Genomic DNA, 12,673 nt, shown 5'->3' with positions numbered 1-12,673 from the left:
AGTTAAAGGATAACCTCTGGTCATTTTCTAAATTATTGTTTTGTGTACAATCACAATACAGATGGTAAAACATCTGTCCAGACTCATATTCTAATCAGTTCACCCTTTAGTCCATTTAGTTCCATTTTGGTTCCTGGCAGTTTGTTTGGAGATACATAAAACCCAACCAGGTGGGGGAAGACAATGACTAGGTACAGATACCAGTACAAACCCAGTAAATACTACACTTTACACTACTTACGAGTCACTGGTGGTCCCTTCACTGGCATTGTCCCTTCGTGTTAGTTGCTTGTAGAAGAAGCTGCTGAAAATGTGGGAGCGCTCAGCCAGAGAAGCTGAAGCATTCTGGAGGAGATATCTATGTCAAAGACAAATCAACGAACAATTCAAAGGTGGATTTCTTTTTTCTACAAACTCATAGAACACAGCATTGTTCAAAAACGTGTTACTAACTTGAGGTAAAAATCAATGATAACATCATTGAGAAAGTGCCCGCTGTCTAGACACTGCAGGTCCTCCATTGTTACGGTTATTCCCCCTTTTAATGGTGGCGGGGGAAACTGGATCAACCTAAATGAAAGAGGATAAAAGAAGAATGACCCAGATAGAAATCACTGCAGACGTCATACACGTACAATAAGCAGCAGCTTTTAGCACAGATCTGACTCTGAATTTCTGCAGGTAGGTTTGATAGTTCATACTTTTCTTCCATCTGTTCTGTCAGAACAGGTACACAGTTTTATCATTAAGATAAAAACTGGACACTGACACTGTTCACCTCTTTCTTTAAACCAAAACATTTCAATAGGTTCCATGCATTGAGATATACGTGTTAGTCTGATGTATATTCTGTATCACCAAATAATTAACAATGGAGTAAACAATTCAGAGAGAAATCCTTGGATCGGCGCAATGCTATATTTTCGTTGTTATCATATTCCTCATTTATGGTACATGCTCATTTCAGATTTTTCTTTTTGACATTACTATCTCTTGTCAGATTGCACAGTGCCTTAGGACTGAGTCCGAAAAGCCAGAAATCACTTGGCATTTTTGGGCTTCCGGTTCTCTCATACCAAGTTTATTGGTTTTCTCAATGGGTCAAAAGCCTGAAATTGGTCTATAGTTAACACAAAAAGTTTTCACTTTTATTCTGCAACATAAAATGCATTAATAAATACCCTACTTGTGCCATTTTTTAGTTTTTATTTGTGTCAAAAAGCGGCTAAATAAGACTACAGAGATTGTCTGGAACATCAAACCTCATGAGGTCAGTGATGAAGCCTCATCCACTCACTAATCCACCTTTACAACTTTGAGTTCAATCCCAGACCATATCAGGTCATTAGAAAAACAGACTTTTGTAGAAGAGGACTAAATTGAATTACAAATTATTTAGGTCACACAACCAAGGTGTAATTTGTTTATAGCCTAACAGCAGCTTTTTACTTCTGGCAATCATATTCAAGATTCAAATTACATAAAGTGGTGCTCATCTCAGATTATTATGCTGAAAAAAATGTGTAAGTATCATAAACTTCTGCTTATCAAGAAACTTATTATTTTGAAAAAAATCCAAACGTCAATGGAAAAACACATTCGTCAAGGAAACAAGGAAGATGCTAACTTTCAGGTTGGCCTTCGAAAAACGTCTTCCCTATAACACGATTTTTCCCAAAATTACTGTCAATGTTGTGGCTCTTTTAAAGAAGCTGTAGGACCAGATTTTATAATGAACCAGTTCTACTATGAAAAGCCTGAATATTCACACACAAAAAAGAAAGAGATTCGGATTTGAGTCGCCTAAATAAACATAGCTTTGAAGTGAGATGCTCATCACTTCAGAATATGGGATAATGCACATTAAGCCACTTGCCTGCAGGCCAGACCCTGATGCTTATACTTAGTCCAGTTGGAAGGTGGTTTACACAGGGAAACAGAGTAAGATCCTTTGGTTCTTCGATGGCACAATGTGTATAGATGGGTGGGTTCCTCCTCTTTCTTCTGCGGGAGGAAATGTATACATATGCAATGTATATGGAAATGTACATACATGCAAACCATTTACTGTAACATGTACTGTTACACTTGTACCACTGGTAGATTACACAGACCCACATAGGATGCAAAACAAATTTGAGGGTGAGGAGGATAAGGAAGGAAAAAAGGAACAAACATATATGTTTCTTATAATAATGCATGTATTTTTAGACTTTACTCTAATTGTTGCTTTTGGTGGCACAATTTTACTTTTATATTTCATTCAAATACCAATCATTCAACTCCCATGGAGTAGGTACTGCAGTGATCACATGCCAAAATAATTTGGGAACCACTTACCTCAGAAGGAGAATCGAGCTCTTGTTCTTTCTGATCCTCGTCTGGATTGAGAAGTATCCCTGAGTCTTGCTCTGGTGCAGACTCTGGCTCTAATACAGTCTTTTCATGCGGCTCAACCTCCAGCAAGTTGTGTGCTAGTGTGTTTTCATCTCCGTCACAATGGGAACCCTCTTTGACCGTGTTAAGTGCAGGATTGGTCATTTCCAGACCCAGCAGAGACAAGAGGTTAGGATCCAATGCAGTCCTTCTAATCAGCACTATGCTCTCATCAAGAGAAAGAACAGGACCTCGGATGTCAACTGTGCGTGGACCATAGGATACAATGGTGGAAGGTTTTAGACTTCCAAGACAGTTAATTTCCATGAAGGAGCGAAATAAAGCCCCCTCTATCCCTTCCAGAGGATTTCTTAGAGTCAGCAGGATGAAGGGGCTTGCCTTGCCTATAAAATATTAGATTATATATACATATATTACAGATACATATGCACACACATACACTTTATTTAAGCAGAAGTCTGGTCTGCAACTCTTATTGGACAATATGTTACGTTGTTATCAATCTTCTCCAAATCCTTCACATAGAGGAAAAAAACAAACAAAAAAAAAAAACTAAAAACTACTTTTACACAAATCCAGTGGGATTTAGAGTAATGCAAAGTGAGGTACTGGCTCCAAGTACTGAACATGATTTTATACCATGAACCTTCCAGTAGTCTCACCAGTGCTTGTGGTTTTATCTTGTTCGCCACACAGCTTGCTGAGGTCTCTCTGTATAGCAGCTGCAGCAGTTTCTGTCACACACAGAAAAACGACGGCAGCAGGAGCAGTCTCATCACTGTCCTTAAAGTGAAGCTCCTGGGCCTCCATGTCCTCCTTCTCCCAAACACTGTACCCCCGCAACTCTTTTTGCTGAATAGTCAACATGATCTTGACCTCTGCATTAGAGTCTAGGAACAGGAGAAAATCCGGTTCAATTGAAATGATGGACAGTATTACTGTCGAACACAGTTTTGCCATAGTATCGCAAGCAAAAATTGTATAAGCAAAGGACGCAGGTCAACAGTCTTCATTTAGCTCTGAACAGTGTAACTCTGGATCTTTGGGAGTGTTATTTACATGCAGATTGGTTATGAACCAAAATATCTGACAATATAAATACAAAACCAATTCAGCTTTTAATGGTGCTAGGCGAAAAGTTAAGGGATCCCAAAGTTATTAGGATTTATCCACTTAAATATCTGTAGCAAATTTCATGGCAATGCATCCAGTACTTGTCGAGATATTTTCATTCTGGCACCACAAATGATGCTAAAGGAAAAAATAGGGGTCACTGAAATTAATTTTGAATCCCAAATGTTTGTACAAAATGTTTCCCCCCCACATTTATTTAAATGTGGAATGACCAGCCAATTGCTAAAGTTAAACCTCATCTAACCAACATCACAACTCATGAAGTAACAATCTTACTTCCCTGATGGGGAGATTTCACATGTTCACAGATCAAAGTACACTCGAAGGGTCTAATACCAGAACACACACACTTTACCATCTGAAATAGATCACTAAGCTGGAAGAGGATGCCGCATAGACAGCATGAGCAAAACACAATGACACAAGGTCCCATGGGCTCAGAGTTTATATAACCCACACCCAGGGACACAGGCAGGCCTGCAGCCTCTCCACCAATATTATAATGATATTTCTTTCTTTGACACTGGTGAAAACATGTTTGAAAATTATTCACAGCATTACCTTTTAGTGGAACTAAGATTTTATCATCAGTCATCTGAAAATAAAAAAAATAAAATAAAATAAAAAAAAAAAAGAGCAGAAAAGATTGTTTAATTCACATGTTAAATTATGACATTACCAACAGTGATACCATCAGCAAAACACATGTCTGAGGCTTATATGGATTACCTTGATGTCACCATTTGCTTTCCCTTGGTAACCTCCACAATGCATGGTGGAAAAGGCTACGCCTATATAGTGGCACATTACACTGGAGGTGGAAGGAAGTGCCACGGAAACAGGGTCCAGAACCAAATCCTTAACAGATACACGAACCACCTGCAACACACATACACAAATGTATTGGTTGGCAGCATGGGAGAAACCAATATTACAAAAGGACATTTTTAGAAATTTCTATCCACTACCATAAAAAACTAAATATGGTCTCAATTTAGCACCTACAATCGGTCATACCAAAAATAACCATTTCCTCTCACGTAGTTGTAAAAAATTCACAAATATTCACACCAAGAGTAACTTTTTACATGATAAAAGCAGTAAAAGAAACTAAAAGTTATGTTTTCATAAGAAGACATTTTTTTCTTTTTTAAGTAATCAAGGTTTACGTGGGAACAATTTTTAATGAAAAGACTATTGTGTTTGTATCAAAATAAAACATTTCAGAGAGTAAGTACAACACTTTACAAAGTATTAAGATTATTCTCCTTGCTCTACAAGATGACGTTATAATTCAAAACTGCACAGATTACATCTAAACTCGTGCAAATGTACAAATAAACATTTGAGATTAATTCAAAAAAATGTCATTTTATATGACGTGGGAGCACTTTCGTAAATACTTGCATTGACTATAAACCAGGAATAAATCTTTTGTTGGCATTATTTGCAGTATGTGACATAAAGGAAAATGGTCTGTGAAACATTGTGCTGAGAATAAACAGTATTTTCCTTTTACTGTATTCCAAGATACACTAAGATTAACGTTAGATAGGAAACAAACACAAGACTATGTGGCTGTCACACAAGCCAAATAGTCCCATTTGTTTCATTCAATGAGCAGGTGGTGAGCAGGCCCCCATGGGGTGAATTAAGTCCAAAACACCAATTATGATTATGTGTTAATCTAGGCATCAACTAATCTCAGTTTAGAGACCTGTGGTGCGAGAAGGGTTTCTGTAGGTTATATAAAAAGATCCATCAATCTTAAAACATGTCACAGTGCTCCGGATTGAGAAGTGCAGCTCAAATATGACACAGAAACACAATCTCCCAACCTCCATGCCTTGCGTGTCAGACGTTTTCTGCTGTTTGGCTGCAGCTTCCATTGAGGTCTGTCCTTGTACTTCCACATTTCCATCACCACTCTCCTCATCATCACTGGACAGCACAACTGAAATACACACATGAAGACCAAACGTGAAGCCACAGTCCCAAGTATATTCATGCCCTTATTTGGCCATTAGACCTCCCTCGAGAGGTGTAAACAAGGACAAGAGTAATCCTTTGAAGGGTTGTTAAAAAAAAGTTTCAACGTATTCATCTGTGTTTCCAGGCATTAAATGATCTTTAAAAACCTAATCTAGGTTTAGGAGGGCGGTACATTTTTTTCCTTTTACACTTTTTGGTGACGTGCGGACATTTTGCTGCTCTTAACAAGTTTAAAGGCCTGTTTGAGGGTTAAACCTTGGGGTAAGGATTGGGTTTAGGTTAGGGTTAGGCATTTAGTTGGGATCATAAAGGGAAGCGACTATGGAATGTGTTATTTTACTGAACAGCCTAACAAGAACAGGTGTGTGTAGGTGTGTGTGTCTTCTCTTATACTCACTTGGTTCTGAGGGGCTGGTCTTGGTTGAACTGTCCTGGCTAGATGATAGCCTTTGTGTGGGAGTGCTAATAACCTCTCCACCCTTCAACTTTGGGCTGATAATGGGAACCAGCACTTCTGTTCTATCATCTCCTCCCACAGTGAACTGTAAAATGCTCCGGTCCAGGTTTCCCAAGTCTCCATCTTCTCCACATTCTTCAAGAAAAACACTTGGAGGGGCTGCTCCTTCATCTCTTCCATCTTCTCCAATGAGTCGAAGAACACTCTCCCTATGGCATTTAGGGCTTCTTGTCCCATTGCACTGGGACACTTCATCTTTTCTTTTCCTTTTCTGTTGAGAAAGCCAAGAATACAGTGCATCATTTTTGTCAACATTTATCAGAACACTCAGTGTGATACAGCACAAAAACACAGCCTAATATCTTAATCATACTTATGGAAGTTGTAATTGTTTATTCAAGACCAGTTGTAACAGGGCAACACAATTTCCCTATGGGATCAATAAAGTTGTTGAACCTTAATCTCTAATGTGCAAATGTGTCCTAATGTGCAATCTGTCAAAATAATGAATTGTGACTTTAAAGCATAGCTCTCGGTTAAGTAAAGGTTCTGCGTAAAACTGAAACAATTATTGGCTTATTAGTTAACAGAACTAAACTTTTTAAAAACAATATAATGCTTTAAGATTTGTTGTTTTTTTCTGTCCTTACCCGGCATTGTTTAATATTGTACAGACTATGTACATTTCAGACACCACACACATAAACACTACACAAAGAGATAGAGCTGTGCGAAGTTGCATAGTAATAATATCAATAAAGAATCTTGGTTGGTTTATAGTCAGGTATATTCTAAAAATATACCAGGCCACTGAAGCCTAAAATTTATAACTTGTCATTAGTGAATTTCATATTTAATAATCAACTTCTCCACTGGAACAGAAACAGAGAATTCCACTGCCAATATTTTCATGCTTCTAGCTAGATGTAACCAATTTGCTGGGTATTTCTTTTTATCTCAAATTATGTGGCATAGATGAAAATTGAAAATCTTGTGTCCTTTACATCAATCTTTCCGCAGTGATTTCAAACTTGCGCGCAATGTTCAATTGTTGTGTAAATATTACTCTCAAGTAAATTTAGTGTCATGAATTTTAAAGAATGGGCCTTATTAAGTGACTTTGCGACTGAAAGACACATTTACATAATGAGGCGCATATCTGGGCTTTGATTTTATCACTTCTTAAGTAATGGGTTAGCCTGGTTTAATTTAGTTGTCATCAGTATGACCATGTACAGCACTCACCAAACTGAGTTGTACTTTTTCTGGGTCGATGCACTTGTCCTCAATGTTAGCTGGAGACAACTCTTCACAATCTCTTGAATCCTCTGCAGGGTTCCAGCTCACTGACAACCCACAATCTAAGAGACAGAGACAATCTGTGAAACCTATCATATTGACAAACCTATACTTTTTATTTCTATCTAGTTGAAATTAATTAACTTAATTTCTGTTTATTAATTAATAATGTTTTTTTAATTTTTATTTTCCTTCAGTTTTAGTTGGTAGGAAGTTTATTATGCATCACACCCCTTGAGATGTACCATATCATCTTCAAGGGGGGGTTCTATTTCGCTTTCAGTTAACTACGATACATTTGCACTCCAGACAGACTCCATCACTGGGCTCTACTTCAGAACTGCTGTATTCTATTTAACACAAAGAAGCTATTAATTCAGCAGGCCCCTTGTGCTATGCGAGAATTAAAACAAACACTAGCAACTAAGTATAATTTATTTCATCTGGAAGCAAGGCAGGGAGTGTCAGTATAGCCCTCAGCAGTGGGGACTGGGCTTATATAAAAGGGCATCTGGGAAATCCTTCAGCAAGTTCAGGGGAGAGTAGGAAAAGTGGAATGTTGATGCTTTCCAGGGAGTAGGAAATGACTGATTAAAGGCTAAAACCAACCCAGAATAATGCGGTATTCAGACAGGCTTTCACGTTGCGTTAAAAAAAAAAAAATGCAGAAACCACAGCATGATGGAAAAAAAATCTTTTGCTCCACTTCAACTTTTTCTGCAACATAATGCGACATCATGTGTAAAAGTTATGCTTTGCCCAATTAAGTGCTCATAATAGACTGTGCTTTTGTGTCTAATAGGTTTTAAGCACATAAACCTGCTCCTCCACTTTTGGACTCACTCGATTATTTTTCACAAAACCTCTGGTTTGTTTTAATGTAGAGCTATTACTTGTCTGAAGTGTACACTGCAGGTACAACGTAGAGTCAGCATCACATCAATAATTGCACTTCTGAATTCTTTGTGTCTACCCACCTACAACCTCTGAGAACTTGTAGCCAGCTCCGTTTTTCTTGCCACTTATCATCGCCTCGTTATCTTCATGTTCTTCCTTGTTATCTTCATCAGAAATGTTTAACTTTCTCCTTAGTTTCTGCCTGGAGACATGAAATTAATAAATAAATAACATCAAATTCACATGTACTAGTTTAAAAATTCAGGAGGACTGTCATATACTAAAATTGAACCTAATCTCAAAATATTTCAAGACCAGAATCTTTCTGTTTAGTAATTTTATTTGGAACAGTACAGCATTTCCTGCCTGGTAATGAAAATGGCCAATGATACAAGCCATTAGGCCAAATTTCATTACAGATTCTATGACTTTTAAAATTAAATCTGCCTCCTGAGCAAATCCTGACATTGCATCATATGTAAAGCCAAGCAGCAGCCCACAGGAAATGTTTTTTTTTTAAGAACAAAATAATTAAACTCTTTCTGACCCTTCTGTCACCAGTCACTTAATATGTGAGTCTCCTAAATCTCAATAACAAAGGAGCTGCTTGACCATCATAAACACGTCCAACATAAATCTAAACCTTACTGCACCTTGGGTATTTGTTCTTGCCATATGTTAATTTGTAGCCCACTTTATTGCCTCTATATATTATTCATTAATTAGCTTTGGCCCTCGACTATTTTTGTGGCTTGCACAGACATGTCCCCCCACTCATTTGTTTAATCAATATCACCTGCACTAGCTTTGCTACAAGGTGTAGAATGGTTCTCTCACACTGAAGAATGTGCTCATGTCAACAAACGTAATCTCTGAATTTCCAAAAGATTTGGGGCATCTTTTAGAGTGTGGGAGATGTTTTTTTGTGATTTTCCCTTGATGAATGCACCTGATTATATAGTAGTATATAATATAACTGATAACAACTGGATATAAAAATTTCTTGACGTAATCAAACACTTCAGGATTTTATCTGCTGACTGTTTTAACTAGCTGACACAGACTGGAACAGATCTGGTCAAAATCAGTCTTCATGCCAAATTCAAATTCACAGTCAGCATAGAAAGGGGAAGCACATTGTGAACGACTGACGGGCTGCTGAATTTGGCCTCGTGTTTATCAGAAAGTGAGGAGTGTATAATTGGTATTTCCAAAAATGTAGAACACAGAATTAGCACTAAAAGACCTCCAATAATATGCTATTCTTTTTTTTACAAGGGTACCTACCTTGAAGAGGGTAAGGAGGTGACCAACTGGTTGTGTATAAGAGTAACACACTTTTTTTCGTTTTTGGCCTCCCTCTGACTGGACCTCGTCTCTCTGCATATCAGATGTCCCTCTATGCACCGACCTCTCTCTCTCCGCGCACTAGTCATTTGTGCTTCGTTTCCCAAAGAATCCCTCTGTTTTATCCTTTCGATGTAAGTCTTCCCCTGCTCTGTCTTGAGGACATCTTTGAGAATGAGACAGGGCTCCCTCCTACAAAATGAAGCAGGGAGGTAATTATTCAGAATCTTCCTAGAGTGTCCTCTCATGAATAAGACGATGAGCTGACTAATAGCTCATCTACCACTATCGGTCAGACCACACGCTCAAAAAGGAGGGATGAACTGGTGTAGATAAGACGTGTACAGTAATGGTAACCTTGGCCTTGAGTCAGGTTCTTGTAGCCAATGTACTTGGTGGTTTGTTTGTTTGTTTGGACTTAAGAATGACAACTTATTTGTTCACACTTTCAAACTCTTTTGCCATGTCAAGTTTATAAAATCTAGCAATAATAATTTAAGTTATATATAGGCTGAGAGTTATTTTTTGGAAATGTACTGCATTGAATATCCCTTTAATCCAACTTTAGTTGTTTAAAAAAATGTATAATTAATTTCATAGCAGTGGAAAAAAGGAACACTGCTGACTTTTTATCTTTATTTTGCTTTTATCCAAAACTTCTTACCATGCTATCTGCACTACAAACCTAGCAGTAAATGTTTTTTTTCAGACAAACTGGCTAAGGAACTGATAGGAAGCCGCTAAAAAGCTTCATCTGTAGGTAAATAAGTAGGTAAGTTAATAAATAATTTTTTCAGGGCGGGTGCCCCATCTAGTGGAGGTTTAAGAAACTGCAAAGACCTTCACAAGAAAAATATGGTTCTGGAGAGTGTTAAATAAATGTCAGAATATATTTGTCAGTTTCACCTGACTGATAAAATGATGACCAAGTATTTCAGTCTGTAATTAATAGAAATAATTAGTCCGGTGGTAAAAACTCTAGTCCGAGTGTTATTAGTTTGGTAAATAAATAAACAAAAAAGCAAAGTGGGGAAAAATACTATACCTCTCTCGATTATGCCTGCTTACCTGGCCATTTCCAGTGAGACCATGGCTCCACGGTTGTTCATAGATCCATTTTTAAGCTGCGATTCATTTTGTTTGAGTTTGCAACCTGCTATTGCAGTCCATGAAACCTGTTTAAGGAGGGGATATTCTGTGAGAATAATGCAGAATTAAATGTTTTATGTGGTCAGAGACAGAGAATTGGACAGTACCTGTCTTTCTAACATTCCACACTCTGGTGAAAGACATCTCATGGGGATTTTGAGCGGGTTTTCCATCTAAAATTCACAGAGCACTTAGTCAAATGAACTACATGTATTAGCCAAAAGCTTGCATACTCTTCCACAGATGTGAAGCAAGAGCAAGAATAAATGTGTGATATGTAAATGAAGGTAACTGATTTAAAATATGATTTTAAGTATTTTTTAAAGCAAAAATACCAAACAATCCTTTGTTCTAATAATTTTGATTTTTTTATCTGTGATTTTTTCATTTTCTTTTTAGGAGTTTGGACTTTTGATTTAAAGATTTAAATTTGCCAAGAAACAAATAAAATAAACACTTTGCAACTAGGTAGCGTCTAGAAGTTGTGCAAGACCCTTAAATAGTTGGAAACAAATGACACTACTAACAGAACGCTGACATTTCCATGGCACTGGTGTTTTTAAATGAAAAAATAAAAGTTTTATAAATTTTATAATCTTACCTGATGTGAAATTTATTTAGTTAGAGAACAATCAGATTACAGACAGGTTATAAAAGAGCCTTAGTTGTGATCCTAATAGGAGATTGTTATGGAAACAGCAGCATGACGACGGCATGGATGTTTTGATAATGCAAATGTATAAACAAAACATGTTCAAGTTGCGCACTGCCCTGCCCTCACTGCTATTCGATAAAGTGTGCTTACTTCTCTCCAAAATTTAGCAATACAGGAAAAGCAATAGCTATCACAGGAACAAGTCTGCCCGTGTATAAACAAGCACAGAGTAGAATTTTCAAACAATTCCACATCATGAAGAGCTTGTGATCAGCACAGCTTATGACAGCAACGGTTAAGCAAGCATCACTATGAGATAAATAGCAATGATTATTTTGAATCTATAAGTCGCACATACCAAATTATCCTTGTCGACAGTGAATGGAAGAGTTAAAGCTCTTCTTCGCTCCATCATGATCCACGATTTGCTAAGGCACAGCAAGAACCCTGCAAGAAAAAATATGTTTTCTTAAAAAAAGTTTTGTATCTATCACAATAAGTCAAATATCAAAGGGTCGATCATGAGTATCCGGAACAGTAATACAGTAATATGAATTAGCTTCTGCTATGAATGTAACAACGGTCATTAACGGAGAATATTGTTTTTAGCTGTTATGAGTATGTCCATTTTTAAATCAGGCACAATAGTAATGTCTGATCACTTTCTATGCGACACCAACGTTACGTCTTAAAGATGAAATTAAGACCACCGTCTTGAAGCTAATCAGAAGAGACTGACTTTGCCAACTATGAAACCCTGGAGATGTTTCTTGTCATTCGAGGAGACATTTGTCTTGCACAGGTAGCACGTGCAAAGCCATCATTTCAAAACAGACCACACATATCATTGCCATTGTTATCGACAACCCCGCAAACCACGTGTTTGATGTAAAAGTGGCTTTTGTTCAAGCACCAGAACAAAACAAAGCGACAAACAGAGATCCGCTGCCGCTAGCTAACTGAGGGCTAATCATGTCAATGCTACCTTATCCAAGCTAACCGTAGAAGAGCGAAAGCTTACCGGAGGCCAAGGCCTAAAGTGACATCAACACAGTATATAAAAGCTAAATGCCAATAACTATTTCCCCGCGAACGGTTCCACCAGCACCTTGCAACACATTTCGCCGGACCCGAATCTGTAGTTAACAGACGTTTCACCAACATCCGGCTACCAGCGGAATTGCATCAGGAAAACAACACTAACCTACACTCGTGAGGTGAACGTTTGTTCCGCTGTAACGTTAGTCTACGCAGGAAATTGTGGTAGTTTTTTTAATTTTACATCACATAAGTCACTCTAAGCCCTCAGTGTCCCTATAATAAACGTTTCCGGCAGTGTTTGTGGT

The 12,673-nt window shown here is 37.7% G+C and overlaps 1 protein-coding gene across 2 annotated transcripts in view; it reads right to left on the bottom strand.

Annotated features, from left to right (window-relative positions):
* senp7 (SUMO specific peptidase 7) overlaps window positions 1–12,673 on the bottom strand; it is a 16,330-nt gene extending 3,657 nt beyond the window's left edge. Inside the window, exons 1-16 of one of the 2 annotated variants that reach the window (XR_010915149.1) lie at window positions 12,349–12,673; window positions 11,686–11,774; window positions 10,780–10,845; window positions 10,592–10,698; window positions 9,464–9,715; window positions 8,257–8,378; window positions 7,226–7,341; window positions 5,921–6,251; window positions 5,370–5,485; window positions 4,261–4,410; window positions 4,093–4,126; window positions 3,060–3,287; window positions 2,341–2,780; window positions 1,877–2,004; window positions 454–570; window positions 242–358 (exon numbers count right to left, since the gene is read on the bottom strand). Coding sequence is in view for 1 of the 2 variants with exons in the window: in XM_067515356.1 (XP_067371457.1) it covers window positions 242–358; window positions 454–570; window positions 1,877–2,004; window positions 2,341–2,780; window positions 3,060–3,287; window positions 4,093–4,126; window positions 4,261–4,410; window positions 5,370–5,485; window positions 5,921–6,251; window positions 7,226–7,341; window positions 8,257–8,378; window positions 9,464–9,715; window positions 10,592–10,698; window positions 10,780–10,845; window positions 11,686–11,742 (2,381 nt within the window). In the remaining variant the exon portion in view is untranslated. The remainder of the gene's footprint in view (window positions 1–241; window positions 359–453; window positions 571–1,876; window positions 2,005–2,340; window positions 2,781–3,059; window positions 3,288–4,092; window positions 4,127–4,260; window positions 4,411–5,369; window positions 5,486–5,920; window positions 6,252–7,225; window positions 7,342–8,256; window positions 8,379–9,463; window positions 9,716–10,591; window positions 10,699–10,779; window positions 10,846–11,685; window positions 11,775–12,348) is intronic. The other variant, XM_067515356.1, reaches the window with a different exon arrangement.

Source organism: Channa argus, chromosome 9, assembly GCF_033026475.1.
Source record: "Channa argus isolate prfri chromosome 9, Channa argus male v1.0, whole genome shotgun sequence".
NCBI lineage: Eukaryota > Metazoa > Chordata > Actinopteri > Anabantiformes > Channidae > Channa > Channa argus.
This window is presented reverse-complemented; position numbering and strand designations above follow the sequence as displayed.